Here is a 25,092-nt window from a genome sequence, read left to right as displayed (position 1 = left end):
ATGATGGATGCAACCGATCTCCAAGCATTGTTGTTGAGATTTTTATTCATGTAGTATTACAAATAAACATTGTAGAGAACTGGGAAGCGTTGAATGGATGTAATCATCCATTTTGCACTTGCCAAGCAGAACTACTGTTCATGAAACAAAATCACACCGATAGGGAAACAAGGAAGTGGGGAAGTCTGACTGGCTGTTGACAGCCGATGTCCACGAAAAGTTCAGCTGTGGCCAAGCTTACTCGGCTGACAAGCTTGTTGACTGTCCACACACACAGTTTCCCTGTTGCTCTGCTCAATAGGAAATGAATGGACTTCAAAGGACTTGTTGATCGTGTTGCTCACAGTGTGAACGCAGGGTTAGACCAAACAGAAGTGTGTGTGTGTGTTTGTGTGTGTCTACGTGTGCGTGCCATATGTATCTGTTTGCATGTTCAAATGTGTGCATATGCAGAATTGCGGAACACAAGATGGGCTCCAGGAAGTAGGGGTGAAGGGAGACGTGACCACAGAACATATAAAAACTACTAGCAATACTACTGTGTACCCCTCTGGACATCATTGACTCTCAGCACGTCCACTGCGCCCCTGGGGTGAGGGGTCAAAGGTCATGGGTCACGGAGGTTAGGACTGATCTTCCTACTCTTCCCCTGGAGGGACAGGCAAACTGCATAATACGTCTCTATTTATATTTATAACTCTCTCCGCAAGGGTCCTGTGTATTACTGCACCGCTCTGGAAGTTACTAGCTTGCAGCATATGGCTGACTGTGTTTACTTATGGAGAATGTGGGGCTGCGTAATGCGTTTCTGAGAGAGCGCGTGTGTGTCCCTAATGACAGATAATAGCAGTTTTGAGTTTGGCGGTGTGTTTGTGAGTGATTACGCCTTTAGGTGTTTGTATGTGTGTATGAGAGAGAGAGAGAGAGAGAGAGAGAGAGAGCAGTTGTAATGTGATAAAGTGACTGTCTAATTGCAGAGAGGCTCGCTGTGTGGTGTGTCAGATTGTTCTTCCCCTGTGGCCTGAGGTCTCCAGCAGAGAATGTGTGAGTGTGTGTGAGTGTGAGTGTGTGATTGTGTGTGCGTATGAGGCTAACTGTGATGAATCTCAACTGCCTGTTTCAAGTCTTGGCAGGCTGCCCGAACACCAGGGAACCAGTCAGCCATATTTCATATTCACTCAAACAACACCATACATTTTTACCTTCATGTGGTTCGGCCAAGTCTATAGTCTAATAGAGAAATGTCTGTGTGTGTGTGTGTGTGTGTGTGTGTGTGTGTGTGTGTGTGAGTGTGTGTGTTCGCATGTAAATTTGCATGTATACTGAATGAGAGTGTTTGAGAGAGTTGATGGAGAAAACTGTAGGGACTCCACACTCCCCGGGCCACAATGGCCTGCATTGTTCTAGTGCTATAATCAGAGCGGACATGGAACTTGGCCTGGAGACCAAGAGGTCTCTGCAGCCCTGGACACAGCTGCTGGAACTCAGTTTCACACCACTTGGGGCCAGAGCCTGGACTGGGGATTGGACAGGGGCTGGAGGTGGTGCAGGGACAGGGGCTGGAGTTTTTTGTTCTGGGGTTAAGGCTTAGACTTTAGCTGGGGCAAGAGATGGAGCTTGTTCAGGCAAAAGCTGGGGCCCAGACGATAGGACTGGAGCTGGAGTTTGGGCTGAAGCTAAACTTGGCCTGGGTATGGAAAAGGGCTTGAAGTTTGGGCTTAGACTTGGGGATGGGGTTGGAATTAATGCGGCATAGACTTAAGATCATGGTGTTCTTGGTGCGGAGATGAATTTTGGCAGTTTTGTACAAACAAAAGGATACATTTTGTGGAGTAAACAAAGTGGCTTCAGACACCACAAGTGAGCACAGGCTTGCTGTCCGAACTAGTCAAATTCTTCACACACCAGCCTCCACTGCCTGTCTGCAACTGGTCTAAAATACGATGTGTTTGATTGTGTTGTGCAAAAGCGTTTCCATTTCCTTCTCCAGTTCATTGCCTTTGTTTACATCTCTGTGCAAACATCTTGAGGTCCACGTTTCCAGAATGAATTGCCTTAGTCAGTCTTTCTTCACAGCCATTGTTGTTGTTTTTCCCTGAGTTTTTGTCACTGCTATTTCCAGTTTCTCTAGATTACAGTTTCTCTAGATATCATGCAGCCCCCATCAGCGTGGAGTGTAAATAAACGAACAATACAAAGCCGCAGCAAGTATAGACAAATTTGTACGTGCCGTCATGTTCGACTGCGTTTCTGTTTCGGCTGAGATCGGCTGACTGCTGCACATGACTTAGTGTAAGGTTTGAGCGGGCTGGGCTGATGAAAGATTCGGCTTTCAGCAACAGCAGAAAGCGGTGTGAAAAAACCTATGTCACTCTAACGACACCTCAACACCTTTTCAACCTGTGCTTTTCCACCATAATTCATATGGGCCCAGTCAAAGCAGCATTTTAAGTGGGGCACAATGTGTAACAGGTCCATTTGCCACTCTGGAGCAGCAAAACAGAACTGTGACTAATAAGCCAGTGGTAGAGCATGCAGGGAGCGGGTGTTCAAAGTTTTATAAGATTAGACCACAAGTTCTCTGTGGAGAGTAGCCTAATAAGAGGCTTATGACGGGCCAGCAGTCTCCCAGGGGCGCAACCACGTTAATGATACAGCTTTCTCTCTCTCTCTCTCTCTCTCTCTTTCTCTTTCTCTCTTTTATGGTGGATTAGGAGCAGTGGTGGGGCTTGATTTTTAATGTGGGGTATTTTCTGGGGCTTGCATTTTAAGCGTGAGGTAGATTTATTCTTCTCAGCCGCGGTATGATTTACACACAAGGTTGTTTTAGCTGTTTTATGTTTTGTAATGTAACAATAAAGGTGTTTTAGAAATAAAATTCTCTCTCCGTCAGCCAGCTGGGAGGAAGCGGAGTTGAGTTGAGACCCCTGGCTGGTGAGTCAGTGTTTCCACAGAACAGTTTGGCCCTTCTGGTTCTGAATAGACCTGGCCACGAGCCTCTCTGATACACTAGCCAGTGGAAGGGCTATGGGTCCAGTGTGTGCGTGTGTATGTGTGTGTACAGATAAAGTACTTTTTATTGTATGCTTGCTTGAACTAATGCTGCACTTTCGCTCCATCACCAAAAGGAAATGTTTGGAAAAAGTTTGGTCTCTTTTTAACCATTGGAATGCACAAGGAACGGTTCAGTAACTCTGTGGTTGTAAGACATCAGAGTTTTGTGTCGCAATTACACTTGATTCCACTGTGTAACATTCAAGGATGAATCATCTGGATTACCAATGTGGGATGAACGCATGAAGAGGCACTTCTTCAATGGCTACTACTGTATTTTCTCCTGTGTGTCTAATCACTTGAGTTACAGAGGCAATGCTCTTCATTCTTCACACACTCGTAAGGGGACCGTCTCAAGCGGCTTGTCAGCGGTGTGTTAAGCTGTAGTAGTCGCACCATAACTTCTCAAAATTGATTCGATTCTGGGCTGTGTTTGTCTTGGCTGGGGCCTGTCTTTGTGGTTGTGGTCTCAGAGCAGAGAGGAGAGGGCGAGAGAGGGGCGAGAGGGGGGTGGAAAGAGTGGGGAGAGAGAGAGAGAGAGAGAGAGAGAGAGAGAGAGAGAGAGAGAGAGAGGGAGAAGAGGGTGGTATTCAGAGCATTATGTAAGACTTCAAACAGGTCCAGTCTGGCTAGGAGTGTTGATGTGAGAGTTGTAGGCCCCTTGGGTCAGGTGGCCTCTCACATAGCCTCCCATATGGTCTGCATTTCCCCTCCCCACCTCCGCCCTTCATCTAATTGGCAGGTAATGTATCGTTGCCCTGGCCTATCTCCCCCTCCGTCACTGTTATTCTTCTCCTTTATTAATGGAAGGCACAGTGGTGTGGTGGTGATGGTGGTGAAGGTGATAGTGGCTCTGGGCTTGGCAGAGCGCCATGGAGAGGCCCAACGCTGACACATTATACAGCGGCAGGTTTTACCAAGGTGTTCATTTCAGGAGCGTCTCCTCTGTTTTGGCTGCTTCTCTTTCTTCTCCCCTCGGCCGGGGAAGGTAAATCAAAGCTGGGGCTGATACTGGAGACCTTATTCAATCTGATTGTGGTTACTACCTCCACCCATCGCACAGTTGCCCCATACATACGCACAGACACCACACATACAGGGACACATACACACACATACACATGCTCATGTATGCACACAGACACAACACAGACACAGAGACTGACACACAAACAGACAAATACACACCCACACACACACTCATACATGTGTGTGTGTCCCCTTACATTTATCACTCCACCTCTCACCATGTTATCCTACAGTGAAGGTCTGTCTTTCAGTCTCCTACTCATAGCCAGGCCGGCTGCTTATTTTACAGCCTCTCTGCTCAGTCACTGCTAAGCATAACAATACACCACCAGACATATGTTTGTCATAAACTGCAGGGCTCACAATTACATTACAACCGTTTACACTTTGAACAAGGTTCAAAAAGAATCATTGTACACCACATTTAATCATCCACTGTACATAATGTTCATAATACTCTAGTGATTTTCCACTGCTGCTGGACAGTGGAGGCCTAACTACAGTAAAACAACATGGTCCAATCAACCTAAGTATGCCTGTTAGTAGCAGTAAATGCCAAACTCTGTTTGTTATGCCTCACAGGCCAAGTCTCTCACTGCAGCTCTTCCATGTATGGGCCTGGAGCTCTAGTATATCCAGACCCAGATTCTTCCATCACCGTGTTAGCTGGCTGTTACAGACATGACAGTAGCAACATGAGCCCAGGCGAGTTTATCAGGCCTTTGTGAGGAACATAAATGTCTATAGGATTTTCCTAACATCCCGAGTCGCGGATCAAGCCAACATTACCGGCTGTGGCACATGGAAGAGCTCAATTACATAACTTAAGACTTTCATTAGCCTCTCCGCTCCATTGAGTTCTCTGGGAAAGGTCCAGATGTGACTTCATGAAGGGCCCTCTCTATGCGGAGCCTGTTCACTCTGTTCCGCTATGCCCCCCCCCCTCTCCATCCCTGCAGCTGTAAGCACTCAGAAAGAACGAGAACGAGGGAGGGAAGGAGGGAGAGAGGGAAGGAGGCAGAGTGCTTTATTAATAAAATCCAACACCCCGTAGACCTCCACCGCCCCCCAAAACAGTTCCAGCCCCACCCAGCACAGGCCTATAGTCCCCTTCCCTCCCATAGGGCTTCTAAAGTAGGCCAGTAAGTCTTTTAGCATGTGGGCTCCCTGTCAGCCCGAGGTGGCTGACTAGACAGGCTGCTGCTCCAGTTGCAGGGCAGGAAGTGGGAGCCGGCCAGGAGACACTCTCTGAGAGGCCGCCCAAGTAAACAACCCTCCCCCCTCAGCACACATGCTCATACACATTCGTATGTGTTTGTATGCTTATACACATTCGGATGTGTTTGCATATGCGGCAGACACATGCATAGACACACACAGGCACACACACACACACACACACACACACACACACACACGCTCTCTCTATGCGTCACCTCCAGAAGCCCTGCCGACCTTTTACTGGCAAACGCTATAAATCTGCACGGCACTTTCTTACCGTTAATATCACGATGGATTATGGATGATGTTAACGTATTTTGGGCCTTTGAAGTGCGTCAGTATCGGTTTTGCCCAGACCACAATGCCCTTTTAAGACTGAAATGTGGAAATTGATGTGCGCCTTGTCATCAAATTAATGGGTATGTCGGTTGATGATCGCGTGCGTGCAGAGCATGTATTGTACATTCATATGGGTGTGTGCGGCACTTCATACCAAATCCTTTTGCAAAAACAAGTTTTGCCTCAAATTCATCAAATGATATTCGAAAAAATCCAGATGGTTGTGGAAAATATCACTATTTTGTGTGCAAAAATGACAAAGTATTCTATAATGTGCTTTACTAACATGTCAGCAGTCATTCTGTGGATGGATATCTCCTTTTAAACATTTCTCATTGGACTGTATGCATGCGTGTGTGTGTGTGTGTGTGTGATTGCGTGTCTGTCTGTACACAGTGCTCGTGATGGTTTTCCAGCACTGGGCAGCTGTTTGTGTGTCACGGTGTTTCTGGGAAGGCAGCGGACACAGGTGGGGAATCGGTTAAGGCTGTGATTTATAGAGATCTCCTCTGCCTCGCATTGTGCTGCGGCCTTCCTCTGGGCCTCAGCCTGCTCTCACACACACCATGTCCTCCTTCGCGCCTGTTATTCCGTGTCTCCGATAACAATGATGCCTGATTCGCAGAGTGGAAAACCCAGATGAGTTCCCCTCTCAGAGCAAATTTATTGTTTCCCCACATAGAGCTATTGTGTAGGAGGTTTGGGTTGTGTTATGTTTTTTCTTGGGTAGACGCAGAGCCGAGCAATCGGGCAGTTCTAATAATGATCTCTGTCTCTCTATGAGTCATCAGCCTATCACCCTCTGACAAAGTTTATATAATGTCCGAAATAGAAACACATATTTATAGACAATATACTCAGTCGCAACTTTGAGTTTGTGGTGGTGGATTTAGTATTGTTTTGACACCATTATTACGCTCTGTTCTGATCCTCTCTCTCTCTCTCTCTCTCTCTCTCTCTATGTGTGTGTCTCTCCCTCTGTCTGTGTGATTGCGTGTCACAACAGGTGAGGCCCGAGGGAAGCGTAGGACAGGAGCGAGCTTGACAGGTTTCAGGCTGGGCCTTATCTCGATGGAAGATTGCCTTGAGAAATCTGAGCAGACACTTCCAAACAATCTCTGTTGTGTTTTTACAGCTAAATTCCTCAATCATCAGGAGCCCCATGTCCCTGAGGGAACCCAATGTCAACTGTTATATGTGCCTTTCCTGAGCACACTCCTTTGTGTGTGTGTGTGTGTTTATGTGCCAGTGTATGCATGTGTGCGTGCTTGTGTGTAAGTCTGTGTATTTCTGTGTGTGTTTTCCTAGTGAGTGGGTGTGAGATCTGTGGTTTCTCACAGTCAATCCTTATCTTCTTCTCTCAGAGCTTCAGCCAGCAAATCATTGTGAAACACACACACACACACACAGAGAGAGAGAGAGAGAGAGAAAGAGAGAGAGAGAGAGAGAGAGAGAGAGAGAGAGAGAGTTCACTTTAACTATTCCCTAACCTCTCAAGGCCAGATAGCTGGGGCTTGTTTACAACTCAAACAAAGAAATGATACAGCCATGTTTATGTTTGCAGGAGGGTGACTTTAGTCCAGTCATCCTCCCTCCCTCCCTCTCTCTCTCTCTCTCTCTCTCTCTCTCTCTCGCTCTCTCAACATTTACTAGCATGAATGTTACATGCATCTAAACATTTCTATCTTTGTCTCTCTTTCTTTCTCTCTCTCTCTGTCTTTTAACCTGCTCCCCCCCCCTCCAGGATACACATTCTCCCAGTCTCTATTAAACTTTTGTGGCTTTGAAAGGCTTTATGTTCAACCAGTTTGGTGTGTCAGCTGATCTCTTTTGCACGTGTGTCACATTTTCCTCATGTCGTAATTTACTTTCTCCCTTTCATTAGCATCATATAGCGTTGAGTATTCCTTGACATGCTAGATACAAGATGACAAGATGATCATCTGCATATCACAGACTAGGGTTCAGTACTAGACAGAGCGAGATCTTCCTGTAAAACTATCAGTGATGTCATCTTCTGTCTCCTAAAGCCCCGACTGACTCAGAGCCTGGTTAGTCAACTACAGTTCTATCATGGTCCGATGCATATCTGTAGGCGGGTAAGGGTGTGGGAGTGTGTTTACTTCTGGAAGTGTGATATGTGTGCATGGGTGTGTGTGTGTGTGTGTGTATGTGCTGAGGCCGCATAAATCAGTATTAAACTGTTGAGAAACTGAAAACTGCGTTTAAGAAGTGAGAATGAGGTTGTTGTCGCACACCACTGCCTGGAGGAAACAGATGTTGGAAAACAAAACTGAGAATCAAGTGTGAGGAAACTCACTGTTATATCTTTAGCTTGGTTCAGTGGCACGAAGCCAATTTCATTCACTGTTACTCGTCACACACGGACGGAAAGGACACATGCCCCGGTTTGGTCTCTCACTAGAAATAATCAAGATTTTGGCTATGGAGTTAGCAAGCTGCGTTATGTCTCTCATCTGTGTCGTGTACTGTAATGCACCTGGTGTTTCAGTCATGGCTCGCCCCTGTGGAAAGCGTAGAAGATGAGAAACGCAGAGTACAGTTAAGGTCCCAAATAGAGCGTGAATAAGGCAAAATGCAGAGCAGGTGTTACCAATGGCAGCCGTTCTCTCCTCTTTCATCGACCAGTGATGTTGGGAGTTATGGGACAGGAAGAGTTAAGTGCTCCAGTACTTAGGAGAGCTGAGGGGGTGACTCACTCGGCCCAGCGGACCAGAAACCCAAGCACAACAGTGTCAGGTTCTGGACAGGCTCTCCCATTGGCCGGTCCTCGCCTCCTGTTTCCACTGGGCCCGCACGGCCCGCTGGGACACAGTCATCGCCCGTCCATTAGGACAGGACTCAGAGACTTTAGTGGCTCCGTGTTTGTTTTTCTGTCACACTGAGGAGTGGAAGGGTGTGTTTCCACAACCTGTCAGACGACCATCTCCCATGCTCTCTTCTGAAGCCTCCTCACCTCTGTCCCTCCCTGCTCAACGCATATGTGTGTTTTCTCCCTTTCTTTCTCAGGTCAAGGGTTGCCACTTAGCCTGGGGGAAGAAAAGCACATGTGACACTGGATCCTGGCCAGGCTAATGGTCATTACTCTGTAAGCAGTGTGTCATAGCCTGGTAGTCTAGATAATAGGGCTGCAGAGTGACTGGGTTAAACCCACAGGATCAGGGAGTGGCTGCGACTGTTGTCTTTGCTGATCTGCAATCAGTCTCATTGTGACACATAGGGCCATAGACCTAGAAAGATAAAACCTGCCATTAGCTGATATGGGCCAGTAGAGAAATCTGCATGGCTGGGAAGTAATGGAATACATGCACTGAGATTAGAGTAACGTGATTACTAAAATGGTAATTGTAATATCTGACAGTTACTGTAAAAACACAGTAATCAGATTACAGATATTTAGTTTACTGCTTGTTTGATGTCAGAGACATCACATGAGGAAAATATGTTTAGATTGTGAGACTGACTTCATTACATAATAGATGATAATGATAACACTACTCATATTACAATCTATAAACGGCAATATAATACTTCTTTATCAAAGTCATATTCTATGGGTTTTGGAGGCAAAGTAATCTAAGATTAACTGAAAGTAATCAAATTATTCTCGTAAAATTGAGTTTTCTAATAGATTATTTCACTGATTATTCAATTCAAAGCACACAATGAGTAATCTGCAATGTATGATATTCTGAAAGCAACCTTCCCAAACAGGGAAATATACTAACAGGCTGATAATCATCAGGAAGGGATTTGAGAGGGGATGAGAAGGCCCCTTGTTAACACAAATTATGAAACACATCCCCATAATTAACTGGAGAATTTTGGTATTTGGCAAAACAAGACTGGATAAATCAACCACTGAGCACAGTCGGAAGTGAGTACAGACAGAGAAGATAAAGGTTTATTTATACTGTACATAAGCAAGAATGACACTTAAGATAGTGTATCAGGGTGGCCTAGTAGTTAGAGAGTTAGAGAGTCTGTCCTGTAACAGCAAGGTCACAGGTTTAATCCCTGCAACAGCCAAGCGTCCTGTTGAAGTTTTAGCAACACAACCCCAACCCCTACCTGCACAATCATTGCAAGCTGTGGATTAGAGCGTCCTAAGTCAAGCTAAATGCCAACAATGTGAACAGAAGGTCATCATTATCACAACTTTGTTTGTCACAGCGCTGGAGTTGACTCACCATGCTGGTTTCTGCAAGAGGAATTTGTCATTTTCAACACATCTGTGCGTCTAGTCTGGGGACAACCAACACAGACTCTGTGGTCTGCACACACAGAAATCAGGTCACATATTCCTTATTTACATTCTTTTATTCATTCCGGGACGAGCAGAAGTTTCATATGTTCCAGCACTCGGCCTTCATCAGGGACAATACACATTTGTTACTTTTCAACACAACAATTAACAAGTCTCAACACATCTTGACAAAACATATGCTGTTATTAACATAGGTTGTGCAGAAAACTCATACAACTGTGTGATATCCCAAAGTAGACACATTTTCTGTGTTGAAAACAATGCATCCTGAGTGTAGTTTCTGACAGGGTCTTCAGCAGCTTAACGAGCTAAACGCAGGTTTAATGCAGGTTTCCGTGCTCTGGCATGTGTGGCTGGATGAGGTTAATCATGCCTCTCTGTCTCTGCTGACAAACCTGCCTCTGGATAGCCCCTAACCTAACCTCATCACTCAGTCTTGACCTCAACCCTCGTCTGGTGATTAATTATCCCTCCCACATCACTTGTCACATCATCTATGTGTGTGTGTGACGCACGAAGACATAGACAAACACACACAAACACGCACACGCACACACACACACACAGACCTGCAGTTGCCCTGATACAAGCTCTCAGCTGTGAGCGTAGATAAGGGAAATGGCACAGTTAGCACATCCAGCAGTATTTGCTCACCTCTTTCTCAAACAAAGAGGTAAACCTGCCCCTGATAGGACAATTACAAAGTGTACATGCCGCCGCACTCTCTTGCTCAACCCTCCACGAGGTTAAAGGCGAATATAGTTTAGTATTGTGTGTCAAGCTAGAAACCCTCTGCTTTATTCTGTTCTGCAGGAAGCAATGGATGAAACCTGAACTCTGAGTCTGTATCTATATACAGTATAATTTCCATATCGGAAAGTTACCTGCTATAAAATCTGATGAAGTAATGGAAGGATTTTATTTTTTGTCACATGTCAAAGAGCAGCAGACCCGTGACCGACCCCCTCCGCCTCAGACCTCTTCATCGGAGGTTTGCAAACCCACTTCCTGGTGCTTCGTCTTAAGATGCCTCTGTACGCGCCACACAAACAGGAAACAGCCCTCTTTCATGTCCCTCACACTGCATGCACTTAAAGTTCCTCCGAAAGGGTGCAGCCACAAAGCATGGTTAGTGAGCACAAGTCACACTCACCTGGTTCAGTTTGAGAACGAGGCAGATGTAGGCCGAGATAGAAAGGCAGAAACAGACTTCTCGCTTTCATGTTTTATCTTGAAACTTGGCTTTTTGATAATCCGTTCCTTTGTAATAAAACACTGAAGTTAAATTCAGACAGCATGTGGTTGAGAGAGGATACCAGAGTCAATCCATCCCCTATGCTCCAGTAACTCAGCTGAAACATGAACCATAGCAATAAAGGCTTTTTAGCTTTTTAGCCTGTCACGTCACCTGTGTGTGTGTGTGTGACGCACGCAGACATAGACAAACACACATGCACACACGCACACACACACACACACACACACACACACACACACACACACACACACAGAACTGCAGTTATCTTGATACAAGCTCTCAGCTGTGAGCGTAAAGGATTGTCTTTGTTTTTTTATTATGTCATAAGCAGTGTTGGGAAAAGTTTCTTTTAGAAGTAATTGGTTACTTTTACTTTACTTTGTAGTGTTGTGCTGTGTTGTTGACTGTTGTTTTAAAATACAATACAAGACTATTGCTCTGTTTTTAAAACAGTAAGGCAATCTCATTTATATCAAGCATACTTAGATTGTGTTTTTTCAATTAGCAACTTGTTGTCTGTACATGATGCAGTGGCATTTTCACTTTTTCTACTTTTTAAAAAAATTGGCGCTAAAAAATGTAACTATGAAAGGAAAATAAGAGTAACAAAATTCACATTTTAAAAAGTAACTAATATCATTGGTGGGATTACAAGACTTAAAAGTATGACACAATAAGTCACTAGTTACCAGAAAAATGTAATCTTAGGTTACCCCCCAACACTGGTCATAAGCACCTTTGAATATCAAGAAACCCAAGGTTCACTAGGCAGGTTCCCTACTTGAACTTATCAGTATGCAGTGAGGTGCTTGAAGGAACATGAAGGTCCTGGACCCTGAAGTAACATCAGGCTCTCAGCAGGCAGGCGAACCTTCTCCCCCAGCCTGTTCAGAGATGGGGGGGAGGAGGGGGCGGAAACACAGGAGCGAGACAATCTATCAGGCCCGGTTCTCTGAAATAAAGCAACAAGGAGGCCTCCACGGGTCAACTGAGAAGGGTCAGCACCCACCATTGTATGGAGGGAAGGGAGTTCCTGCCCCGGCTCCTTTTGCAATCTGAGAGAATATAAACACGGGCAGACGGAAGTGTCCAGAAACCGAGAAAAAGCAGAAGCAGTGCGGATGGCGAGTGGAGTGTTTGCAGAGGAAGCTATATTATTACTGAAATCAAATACTGCTCTACCTGCCTTGATGGTAATGGTGTCATGCTCATAGAGTTAGCCACATTTCTCCTCTGTGGAAAAAGTTATAAAATTGCTAAAGCATGTGGCACTATGATAAATACATATTTTAGTGGGAAAAGTAGAATAACAGTAGAAAAAGAAGAAAGGTAGTCTAAGGCTAAATGGTTTATTTATTCCATACTTCCCAGGAATATCACCTCACACACTTATCGATCAGAACGCTTACTGGTAACCCTAGGATCATTGATCAGGTCACAACCTCAGCAAGTCACTTTTTTTTTTTTTTTTTAATTCTTGGAAACTTTATGGTTACAGCCCCCTGATCAATATTTCAGCTGAAAACCAGGAGTGTGGTGTCTTTGTGTAATCAAACCTGCTCAATCAGAGTTGGATCATCCCCAGGTCAATACCCCTACTGGTCTCTCTCCAGTTCACCAATCAACTTCCACCACAGTGAAACTCCCTTATCCCTACATTATGTACATACAAGCACAGTGAGCCAGTCTCCTATTTCCCATTCCCCCACCCATTCGCTTTTAGTTATATGTAACATTTGTCAACGCAGGATGTCCCTGTACATAAAGTTACATGAAACAATTACCAGTCACCACAGTGAAACTACCTTTGTCCTACATTATGCACGCGCGAGGATAGCCCGTCTCTTCTAGCCCGCCCCCCTCAATAAGGTTATATGAGAAGTCTGGTTCAAACTCAGAAGAATAAGTGACCTGATAATAGGAATATAATAGGCATTTGAAACTTAATCTACATTGTACAGTAGATTGAATAGGACGTGTGATTTTCCAACACATTTGTGCATCTGGTTAGCAACAGCGCACATTTGTGTTAGAACACCGATACCACAAGATGTGTTAAATGTTGGGTTGAAAACATAAATGTGTGTCATTCCTAACGAGACACACAGATGTGTTGAAAATGACATACTTTATGCTCTGTTCATAACTGAATAAAGGCAGATCGGCATAAGCCTTTCCATAAAGCACACTTGTAGACAACTCATTACACTGATTAACTTTTCAAAAAATACGGGGTTTATTGATTTTAACTGCAATCAATACTTACAAAAGAGAAAAAAAAACAGTTTTTATATAAACTCACAGAAATTACTGTAGTGAACAAAAACCATGGCTGAAAAAATACATTCAACAGTTTACTTTCTTTGTGTCAAATCTGTTCACCTCTTTCAAAAAGTCGGGAGGCAACACAGAACAAGTGACTTTAAAAATCTAATTGTCCTCCATTATCAAATATAAAAAGGCAGACAGCCTTAGCTACCTGGAATGTATTCAAATGAGGCACTTCCAATGGTCAGAGGGGCCAAGCAAGTGCATCAAACATCCAATCAAATAAAAAAAAAAAAATCCTTTCCTCAACCCATTTGGTCACAGCTATTGCTTGTATTAACAGTCTGGGTATCCATAAAACATTATTGACAGAAGATATTTTAAAATGACCACTTTTAAGTCGGAGACCCTCCTAAATCAAACAGTGATGTCAGGTTTCATAGCACCGGTTTACTTCTGGTATCAACCCAAGTACTGTGAGAACCTTTTCTTTTTTAGATAAGTTGGGACAAGCCAAAATAGAAAACAAATGAAAAAAAAAAGCGGCTGAATTAAGGTAATAACAGTTCGGTACTGTTACTGTCGGATCATTGTGGGGTGTGGAGAGGAACGATCAGGAATGAATACAAGCAAATCGAGTTTAGATGGAATTGCAGTCCAATAACAGGGAGAAAGAAAAAAAAAAATCTACAATAAATAATCAAAACGCAAAACATCTTTTTTTGCATTTTTTTTTTGCTTTAAATTAAGTTTCATTTTGACAAAGTGTAGTTGCAAAACAAAAGTCATTGAAGTACAATATATTAAACTGTGAAAAAAGGAAACTGACAAAACGTCTTCACAATCTTTAGATTAATATGGAAGATCATAATTTAACATAAAAGAAAATATATTCTATTGTTCATTATCCAGATAAATACAAAACAAAATTAACAAAAAAATGCATATGATCACCAATAAATATGTTTTGATAAGTTAAATAAGCAGTGACAAGCAAACCTTCTGTCTGGAAAGTTTTCAAACAATAATAATAACCGTAATAATAACATTAATAAAAAATAATTATCAAATAAAGAAAGCAAAAGGGATGTAATGAGTACAGAGTGCTCCTGGGAGCAGGTTCTAGGGGAGTAAAGTAAAGTAAGATAGCTTGGAGATCCGATCTCATCAAGTCGCAGGATGTACAACTGCACCATGGGAATGCTGGAATTCCCCACCGCCTGCAGATCGGCATGGATGGGGGCAGGGTTGAGAGACGGGACAGAGTCTTATAGGTTTAATAATCAGTTAGATATCAAGACTTCCTTCCCAAAAGAGCCAGTGACCAGCAACAGGAGGAGAAAACTCAGGGGGAACATAACCAACTTCCAGTTCAAAGTCCTTCCTGCAGACTCACCCAGTCCACAATTACATAAGACAGGGCTTGAGAAGAACCGTGACAGGGGGGCAAATGAGAAAGAACCAAAAACAAACAGTAGTCCATTCACCCTAACACATGCAGAAACCGCCCCAGGCACTTTTTTTTCTCTTTTTTAAAAACCATTCATATCGTTTCAGGGTCTTTTTTTCCTTTTGTCTTAGCTCAGTCTGTAAAAACGGCTGCGGTAGATCTACAGTTACGTTAGTGAGCACCCTCTAGCTAGCTCAGGGGAAGTGGTATCGTCGGGTGGGGGTGGGGGGGTGGGGTTAGTGCAATGCACTCCCCATTCCAAGGCCACTTGCGCTGCTACACATTCAAGAACAAATAAAGAAGAAGAAGAAAAAAAAAAAACAAGTGGCACCTGGAAAAACAGTCAACTCTTGTTCTCACATCATTTTCATTGTTCAATTTCCTCTCCTTTTTGGCACTATGACACATGGTGGGGTACTATTTAAAAACTTGTTGTGAGGATCAACAGGGATGAAATTGATTTGAAAGAGTTCCCTTAATTGACTACATCCTTACAAAGCTAACTAGGAACTAACATGGTGTCTTGCGTAGAGGGAAGAGAGGGAAGCTAGGGAAAGGGGTAGAGGTAGAGGGGAGTGCCATGTTCTCTTTGTGTCATTTAACTTAATTCGCTGGTGGATGTGTGCAGTCTAGTCATCAGAGATGGAGAGGCGGCTGAAGATGGGAAGGCGGCGGGTGGTGTCCAGCGTGGGAGACTCTGAGCCACTCAGGCTGCCTCCGGAGCTGCTCTGGTAGCCCTCCTGGTCCGACAGAGAGTCAGGGGGGCTGGACGGAGACTCGAACATCTGAGGGGACTCCAACATGGGCCTGAAGAAGTAAGGGGTGCTTGTTGGAGAGGGAGGTGCAGGGGTGTTGGGCTCAGTGCCTACGGGACCGGCACCGAGGCTGGGCCCAAACAGGTTGGCCAGCTCCTGGCTGGAGTAGGTGAAGGGGTTGCTGCTGGGCCACTCTGGGACCTCATCAGGGAAGAACATGGGTGGAGGGGTGACCGAGGTGGGGCTGTCTCTCAGCCCACCTGAGCTGGGGAACCCTGCAAAGCTGTAGCTGTGCTGCAGTCGAGGCCGCTCCATCTTGTTGGAAGAGGAGAGAGGGGAGGACGGTGGAGGAGGTCCACGGCGCTCCTCGGCATTGTGGATGAAGTGGCAGCGAGGCCCGTAGGGGCAGAAGCCAATGGTGTGGAAGGTGCGGCACAGCTCAGTTTTGTATTTGGGATGGCGGCTCAAGCTGCGCAGTTCATGGATTCCGTGAGCAAACTGGCATTTGTCTCCGTACTTGCAGGAGCCGTTCTCCTCAAAGGGCCTGCAGAGCTCCGTCTTGTAGCGGCTGGAGTTCACCTGGCTGCTGCCGCTGCCGCTGGTGGGACTGGCAGGCCCCAGGCACTTGTGTAAGAGCCTCTCGCCTGTCTCAGAGAAGGAGCGGTCTCGCAGGCGGTTCTCCTTGTTGTTGCTGGCGTTGCCAACCCCTGAGATGAGCGAGGAGTGGTCCGCTGCCTTCAGGCTGTTCAGAAACTGGTTCTGGTTGAACTTTGTGCTGCTGACAGAGTGCCGCCGCTGGTACACCCCTCCCACTGAGGGAGTCCCCACCGCCTTCCTGTCCAGCAGGGCTCCGGCGGGGCTGGAGATGGGCACGTTGGTGCCAGTGCAAGGGACAGACATAGGATGGGGGGCTCCCAGGTTGTTGTTGTAGTTGAGCAGTTTGTTGTTCTGCAGAGACAAGAAGAAAAACACATTATTAGAAACATGTAATATTCCTCCAAGACTGACAATGTGGATCTGGTTTTGAAAATGCCTGGTGGGTTGGAGAGAAAAAACATCCACAGACTCCTCTTGCATGACTGTGTTCTTTTTGGCTCTGAAAACATGAGCGGATACAGGCCTATAGAACAGCAGCTGGTTTGGCAAGTTGCCCTGGTGAGGAATGTGTGCCTGTTTAGTAAATGGAGCAGGAGCACATGAGAGGGCAGTGGGCTGGTAGGCTACAAAGAAGCTGCACCATTTGAAACATAATGAAAGTGGCAAGGCATCCTACTGAATTACAATGAACACTGATCAGGATTTCAATACACTGCCAAGCCAGTCGAGTAGTCATTGACTTACAAAGCAATATAGCCTACCACCGAATATAATATAACCACCACTAAAGTAATCAGAGTTTTATACCAGATCTGATATTGCCTAAGGAAAACATGGATTTACGCACAAGTGGAACTGTGTAAACTAAAATGTTGCCTTAACGTTAAGCAGGGAAAACTGGTTCGTTAATATTCAATTTTGAATACTGGTAATTTACCACCAAATACAAGATCATAGAAACATTTGAAGTTGGTATATTGCAAGTTACACAAATCTAATCTGATCAATGGTTACCTTGAATACGAGCATGTGGCTGCTTTGTGACAAGTATTAGTAGAAAGAGGCGCAAAACTGCTCTCAATTCAAGACAGATGACATGAAGGTACTACAACGTTACAACAATAATCATTTTCACTCTCAAAAGCGAAGCAGCACTGCTAAATTCCCATCTCATAAGGAAAAACCATGTTATATTTGATGTGGCACATGTTGAATATCAAAATGCGTAAGTTTACCATTACAACTCCTGCTACCCGGCAGCCAGCGGCACACTTTGGAAGACACGCTTCTATGGTAAGTACAGTTTACAACGACTCTCAGACAGGAAATAACAAGAAACTGAGAAAATACCCGACTCGAAGTGACGTGAAAATCTAAACAAATCAAAACAAAAACAAGTTGCTTCCATACACGCGCGCCATAGCAGAGGGCCGCGAGCATGCAGCCCATCATTCCTCCACAGCAGCTAACTACGGCGGCCAATGCTAGCTGGCTAGCAAGAGTTACCATCTCTAGAAATAATGAGAAAAAAAGTTTTGAAGCTACCTTGTTCATTACTTCGAAGTCGAAGAAAGGCGATACCACGGCTGTGGTCATCTTTGCAGCGACGAAAATAAAATCAAAAGTAGTAAAAAAGTATTCTTGAAACAAAGTTGCGCAGGTCTGCGGTGTTTCTGATTTGCAGCTCCTGTGTATTTTTGACCCTGCAGAACTCCCCCTCTGCCCTACACCAGCCCCGACATTTGCTTTATAATCCTGTGCAGGAGGAGCCTGAAGAGCAATGGGCGTTACACTCAACAAACTTTTTTTTTTTTTTCTTCAAACTTGCATTGGTTTGCCAGTTTGTTTGAGATTACTACACTGTTGCACGCAGTACGCATGCAAAACAGTTGTTGGCTTTTATTTCTGAGCGCACAAAACCACCAAAGAGTGGAAAGAACTCACATTTTCTCTTATCTTTAGTTTGAGGCAGTATCCATTAGAAAACACAGCCCCTGTCCCATGATACAAGTTTTATCAGTAGAGTAAAACCACTGGATTACATATAAAAAGTGAGTTATCACACTTAGGCTACAGTTATAGAGATACATCCTGTTGATTTGGTTACAAGGGATAATGTCTTCATTGTAATGCCCATACAGGATGAATAGTGAAACCGATTGTATCTATCAAATGTTTTTATAGCCTAGTGGTAGTTTCATGATGCCCACAGCCAACAACACAACTTTTTATTTTTTTACTCCTGGAGGTCTGGTGCTTAGACAGTCTGGGTTGTTTACTGGGAGGCGTTACTATCCTAAGGGTTTCTGCTACCATCCACTACTCTGTAATTAATTTACTCTTAATTGCTGGACTGTAACGTCACTTGTGGGACTTTCCGGTGAATTCAGGCAGCCAGGGCTTTTTAACCCTTGCCAGACCACAGTCGTTTCCCATTGAAAACTTTTTTTTTGTTTTGTTTTTTCCAACTGGGGCTATTAGAGCTCCTCCCTTCTTCCTTACCATCAGGTAATACAGCTCTCTGAATACAAGCTGAATATGTACGTGTATGCACCTCTCTCATTCCATCAGGTAGGCTATAACCTGACACCACGGTGATCTCACCAGATTCAACCACAGTCAGTCAGGCTGAGGCTTGTAGCTATATGTATACAAGAACTGGGCAGAGAGTGTGAAACCTATACAAATCTATTGTGGACCATCCCGGCTCTCCTCCCTCTAAAAATCCATGACGGAGCAGCCATCGGCCATGTGCAGAGTCAATGTCAGGGTTGGGTTGCAATAGAAGAGAAGAGGAAAAAGAAAGCGGAGAGAAGAAAAGAAGCTGTTAAAAAAAAAAAGGGGGTTGGAGGAGGAGGGGATGGCGTGAGGGAGGGGGAGATTTATGGGGGACGTTTATTACTACACAGCTCTGCCCTGGGGAGATGAGGGGAGAGGGGCGGAGAGAGAGAGGGAGAGGAGAGAGAGAGAGGGGAGGGAGGGGGGGCAAAACATTCCCTTTCCCCTTCCTCTTCTTTTCCCTGTATGTACCAGGAGCCACGCAGGGGGTGGAGAGCTTTGTCTGCACTCTTGAAGTTGTGGAGAAGGCAATAGAAGTTGTTTTTTTAGGCTGAAATACTGAGTTTGGTTGAGAGAAATAAGACAGAACAGACCTGATACAGAGTTCACATAGGAAAGTCTGGTAGTTTGGAGATATTTGAGTGGTTCTGGAGGCCCACACACAGTATCACTTCTCCACAAAAACCATATTACAAACAAAGTTTTGACCCGAGTCTCTTCTCTTTTTTCCTGAGTCTCTGCTGTCTGAATATCTACAGTTTTATCTCGACAAATGAGAAAAGTGGATGTGCATATATAACTTTTTTTTTATTTATTTTTTTTAAACATTGAGTTATTTTGGACTCAGGAGCCAGCCACTCAGCACAGAGCGAGGGTGTGTGTGTGTTTTAACATTAAAAGAGTTTTACGAGCCAGGGCTGTGTGGAGTAATCTCCCCCTGGAGTGTTTTTACAGACGACAGGATGGAATGACAGTGTTGCTGGAAATCACGTCTGCAGTTCAAAGGGCCCTGTCACTGATTGATTAAGTGGATCAGATTGATTGTCTTCCCCCCGAGGAAAACTACAGGAGCAAAAAGGAGGAGAATCACTGCCTTTCTCAGAAATACGACAATTCCTAAAAGGCATAAAATGACCCAAAGGACCCACAGCATGTCACGCATTGAACATTATCAGAGTTGATTTAAGTACAATAAATGCACAGGAATTGGTATGTGATGTCATAAGGAGACATATTGACCACTTGTAGTAGGTCAACAGGGATCAATGCTCATCAATAAGCCCACTGACTCTACTGTATATGGCCTCTTTACTGGGCCTTGGCCTTAAGAAGCACCATGCTACTGTTGTTTACTTTAATACTCTCAGATGCATTGTGCCTGCTTGATATTGTACTACTCAGTTCTCCTTCCAGGTTCTGGAGGAGGCACCTGTTTCCTGCCAAAAACAACAATAATAATAAAAAAAAAAAAAATCAGTCTGCTCTCTCTCTCATGGGATAAAGTCAGATGTGTCCCTGTTTACAGACGCAGACAGTAACACTCCATGAAAGCTACAGGCCAATTAATTACTAAACACAGTGCCTGGCAAACGTATTCAGACCCCTTGACCTTTTGCACATTTTGTTTGTCTTATCAGGTTATTTCAAAATGGATTTTAGGGTGTAGGCTGGACTCTGATGATATATGTATATATAGTATGATATATGGTTTACTCATGGATGGCATACGAGTCAGTAGTTTCAGAGAAAATATAAATCATCACCCGTCCCATCAGTGTTTGTGTAAATCCATGTGAAATATGAGTATGAATATAAGTTTTTCCTGCCCAATTACTCCATTGACTTCCTTAGTAAAAACCGCACCCACTGAAACTGCTTTCGACTGCTTTATTATTTATTGAATTGAATTAAAGGCAGGGTTTCAGAAGAATAAAGCAACAGGAATAAAAGAGATGTAGCAAAGTTTTCCAAAACCGTAGAGGTCTGGATGTTTGCCATTGTTGAAGTTGAGAAGAGCTTTCTTTCAGGAGTGTGCCGCTCTGACTGTAACTGATTCCTGAACACCCCCCCCCACACACACACACACACTCTCACACACACCACCCTGTACAGGATGAGGTCAAGGCTGCCTTCCTTTGCATAGGCCCTATCAGTCCCTGTTAGAGCTGCAGTCAGTCACTCCTCTGCCTCGGCTGGATGTTTTGATTTTTCCCTCCTGCTCTGTCTTCACTGACGACCCCCCCACTCTCTCCCTAAAGGGGAAGGGAGGATAGGGATGAGGCTTGAGGTCACCGATAATATTTAGGTGGTATGAGGGGAAATTAAATTTTATCTATCTGAATGGGAGATGAAAGAAGTCATGGAAAAAAAAACGTTATCTGTGGAGACTCCTGCCTGTGGATTCCCTGTAATTCAGAGCTCATGGCAACAGGTTGCTGCAGTTCCCCCTTACAGCCTACAGAGGGAAGGTTTCTTCATTTTCCACATTCTCTTACTGTAATGCCTGCATTTTCTATTTAAACCCCTCTTTACAGATTCAGTGTGTATAGTATGGTTATTTCAGGCATCTCCATATTTGCCTAAATTATAAATTTAGATTATCTGAATGGCTACACTTTGGGTGGCTGAGTGAAAACTTCTAAGAATAGACAGTTAGGTCGGCAGAGTGGACAAACTCACACACAGCTCTTTCCTTGTGTGACTTTGAGGTGATTTAGATCTCAACACAAGGCCGTGTGTTGTGTAATCACTGACTTACTAACTTACTGCCCTAATTATGTGGCAAGCACTTATCATCTGCTAACATACACACACTGGTGTAATCGTCATGAGCAGTGCAGCACCTTATCAGTCAATCTCAGGCTCAATAAATGACGTCTTAAAGTAAGACTTTTACTGTCCCATGGCACAAAATAACCATGATATATCTGTAGGGGTTTGATAGGGTTGTTGATCAATACTAATGACTCAGCTGTTTACCAGGTACTGAGATTTCTTGCTTGCCAAATTCATTTTCCAGCCTGTACTCTCTGTTTTGGAACAATCCCACACACATACACACACACACACACACCTAGTTACCCTACACTTTCAACTGCTCAATGATGAAGGATGGTGCTATGAGCGAGTGAGCGTGATATATTACCTCTTCACCAGACGTTTCTGTTGGATCTCTGCTCTAATTACTTAATTGCTTAATTACTCTTCTTTAATGTGAAAATGTGACTTTATTTTGGGTCAATTACAGGCCAGAGACCTGCTGATGGTGTTGCTCTTCCTTGGTAGCTCATACAGCTTGATAAAAGTCATAAATCGCTGAATGGAATAACTTTAATAACTGACTTTAATAACCTTTAATAACTTCCTATTTTTCCCAGCATGTGCAGATGACGTCTTTCGAAACAGGACAGCTAATTAGTCCGCTGAGGTTAGGCAATCAACAGTCAAGGGTAACAAAGTTTAAGCTTGACAGTGTTTGATGCCTTGAATATGTTGTCATGTGTCAGGCTGCGTTCACGGTGACATTGTGTGGGTTTAGTTTCTGTATACATTCTCTCCCCACATCCCAATTTGCGTGATCCGGTTCTTGTCTCTATAAGTTTCGGCAGGACAGCATGATTGGCCCGCTTTCATGTTTCATGGTGTTTGCCAAATTCACGTGGGACAAGCTGGGAGGACTGCGGTCGTCTTCTTCTATCCATGTTTTGCTGCAGGGTGAAAGTAGCCTCAGTGGAAGGGAGAGGGAGAGAGAGAGAGAGCGAGAGAGAGAGGGAGAGGGAGAGAGCAAGGAAAATAAGAACGAGGAGAAATTAATTGTCCATAAGAGTAGCCACAGCATTGTTAGTGGTGTACCACCAACTGCTCTTGCTGATGTTGTTCCCATGAAACGCTCCAAGATGCCCATCCACTACTTCCACTGGCCTTCACCTCATACTGGGTGGGATGCAGCATCAATGCTAGCCTTGGCTCATTTGGAGGACTTCAACACGTCACAACATTACAATCAGGACTGCAGTTCAAAACAAACCTAGCATCATGGAAATGAATCTTTTTGGCCCTGTCACTGCCAATTCAAAGTGAAATAGGGGAATAATGATGTTTTGGTAAATGTGGGGTCACAAAAATAGCAACAAACAAGAGAATGGAGTGGTGAATTGCGAGGGTCAGCGTTTAAAGGAGATTTACTGTCTAATTCCCTGCTGACACGCTGGTCTCTTGAGGAGGGTTGTATTTAGAATGAAAGGCCAGCTTCCTCCTCTGACTTCCTGACCCATGTTTCCTGAGGAGCATTCTCTCCGTCTGCCCAGGAGGCTCATGGGAAGGGGGGAGCGTTTGGCACACTGCTGTGCATCCAACTCCACTCACACATTAGGGGTCAAAAAGGAAAAAGCACAGGTCAAAGCCATCAAGCTGTAGAAATTTGACGATAACTTCAGTCATATGGCACATAATGCAGCACAATTGCAATGCAAAGATGTCACATGATCGTAGACCAACTGTGTGTGCAGACGGACTTATCGGGACGGAGGTTTAGGGACAGAGGTAGGAATCTGGTGGTTGTTGTGTCAAGTCCCTCTGGGCTCAGCGTCCCTCCGTCGGGGGCCGGACAGACCTGACCCTGGTCCAGGTGTCACGACCGCGCGGCGGCCGCTGAAACGAGATATTACTCGGCTCCTCACTCAACACAGGAAAAATCAATGGGCTTTGTATAGCGTAGGAACAGTGGAAGGCATTCTCTCACCAAAAAATCCTGCCCTGTCCCATCTGTCTCCATTCTCCAGCACTCCCAGACCTCACAACCAGCCCTGTGTGGTCACTCGTGGACTAGAATTACACAGTCCATGTGTCCAGCTCCGGACAATACACAAGGCCAACCGCTACACTGACTCTGCCCACTTTTCTCACACTTCTCCCTCCAGATTTATTGAATTGGACCGGTCTTCTCTCCAGTGACTGTTCCCTCCAGTATTGATATTGCTCCAGATGCCGTTGACAAGCCCAGGATTCTGACACGTCGCATTTTGTGTCTGACAACAGCTTGCCTATCATAAGTGAATGTTTGTAAATTAGCGTTCAATGATGTGCGAATTGGCGTGTCGAACGTGTTTTTGATTAAATGATGATGAGCTGCGCGCTCGAGCTGGGTTGTTTACGCAGAAAATAGAATCAGTTCTTTGTGATCCTTCCTCAATCGACCCACGGCATATGGTGATGTGAGATTTCTTCTTGTTGTTGGCGTATGATGATTGATTGTAAAAAACTGCTTTTATGGTTATTGCAACTCTAACTTCAAACTCTTTTGGTGCCTGTCTGTATTCCCAGTACAGCACTGCAAATTATAGATATCTTAAATCTCTTCAGTGAAAAAGCTGCTGCAAGACTTGTCTATCTTGGGTTCCACTGTTTGTGACTTTTTCTATCAATGTTGCCGTAGGTAATCTTGTGGTTAGTGCACATGGTTTATGAGGAGATAGTGTACCTCAACAAAAGCTTTTTGGTTTTTAGTGGCGAGCCCAGTATTGTTAAAAAGTTTGCTATCTTGAGAGCTACAGGTATCCCAGCTTCAGCAATAGAATATTCATCTGTTAAACTGCACCTTTGATTGTCCCCCTGAGATGAAAAGTCCTTGTAATGTCTGCTCTTTTCTTCTCTGTGACCTGTTGTGACTCCCAGAGAGTCACATGAGCTCGTGAAATATATCCATCCTCCTTTTAATGGCAAATGATGAGGAAATGAGCAATACTCAAGGTATGTGGCTACAGATCACGTAGCCCATGGCAGAAGGATTTCTCCGCATCTCGCTTTTTCATTTCCCTGGGAGAAATAGAGACAAAGGGCTCAAACAGCATTTTATGTTCTCAAAGGGGCCAAAAGACATCAGTGTCTTACCTCTTTGATTGTAATTTTACAAATGTGTTTTCAATCACGAAATGAAAACAACTTTGAGGGATTTTGTGTGATTGGCCACAGCCTGAACATAGATCGGCCCAAAAATAGAGTTTTGATGTCCAAGATGAGTCTAAGCACCCTGTTTTGTTTTTTTAAAGAAAGCAACCCTCTGGGTCTTTGAGATTGGTCCAGTCCAGTCCCTGCCCCCAACTGTTCCCCCACTCCGCCTCTCTTTCTCCTCTCGCTCTTTCAGGCTGTCTTCTTCCCTGGCAGTGAAAGAAAGTGCAGCTGTGTGGAGTCCTTTGGGCTGAATTAGAAGAATCAGCCCATTTGGTTGGCTTTCCTGGCCAAAGCTGTAATTTGTTGCTGCCAGGGCCTAACGTCC

General features: G+C 44.5%; 1 protein-coding gene across 1 annotated transcript; it reads right to left on the bottom strand.

Annotated features, from left to right (window-relative positions):
• Nucleotides 1-12,769: 12,769 nt before the first annotated feature.
• Nucleotides 12,770-17,972, bottom strand: LOC139649107 (mRNA decay activator protein ZFP36L1-like). The gene is made up of 2 exons (XM_071525424.1): nucleotides 17,805-17,972; nucleotides 12,770-16,610 (listed from the first exon to the last, which is right to left on the bottom strand). The coding sequence occupies exons 1-2, from the start codon at nucleotides 17,853-17,855 to the stop codon at nucleotides 15,537-15,539; spliced, it is 1,125 nt and encodes a 374-aa protein (XP_071381525.1). The 5' UTR covers nucleotides 17,856-17,972; the 3' UTR covers nucleotides 12,770-15,536.
• Between the last annotated feature and the right edge of the window lie 7,120 nt (nucleotides 17,973-25,092).

Source organism: Centroberyx affinis, unplaced genomic scaffold (genome assembly GCF_046629955.1).
Source record: "Centroberyx affinis isolate AG114_WGS23_722 - 3 ecotype Tasmania unplaced genomic scaffold, CSIRO-AGI_Caff_v1 ptg001292l_1, whole genome shotgun sequence".
Lineage (NCBI taxonomy): Eukaryota > Metazoa > Chordata > Actinopteri > Beryciformes > Berycidae > Centroberyx > Centroberyx affinis.
This window is presented reverse-complemented; position numbering and strand designations above follow the sequence as displayed.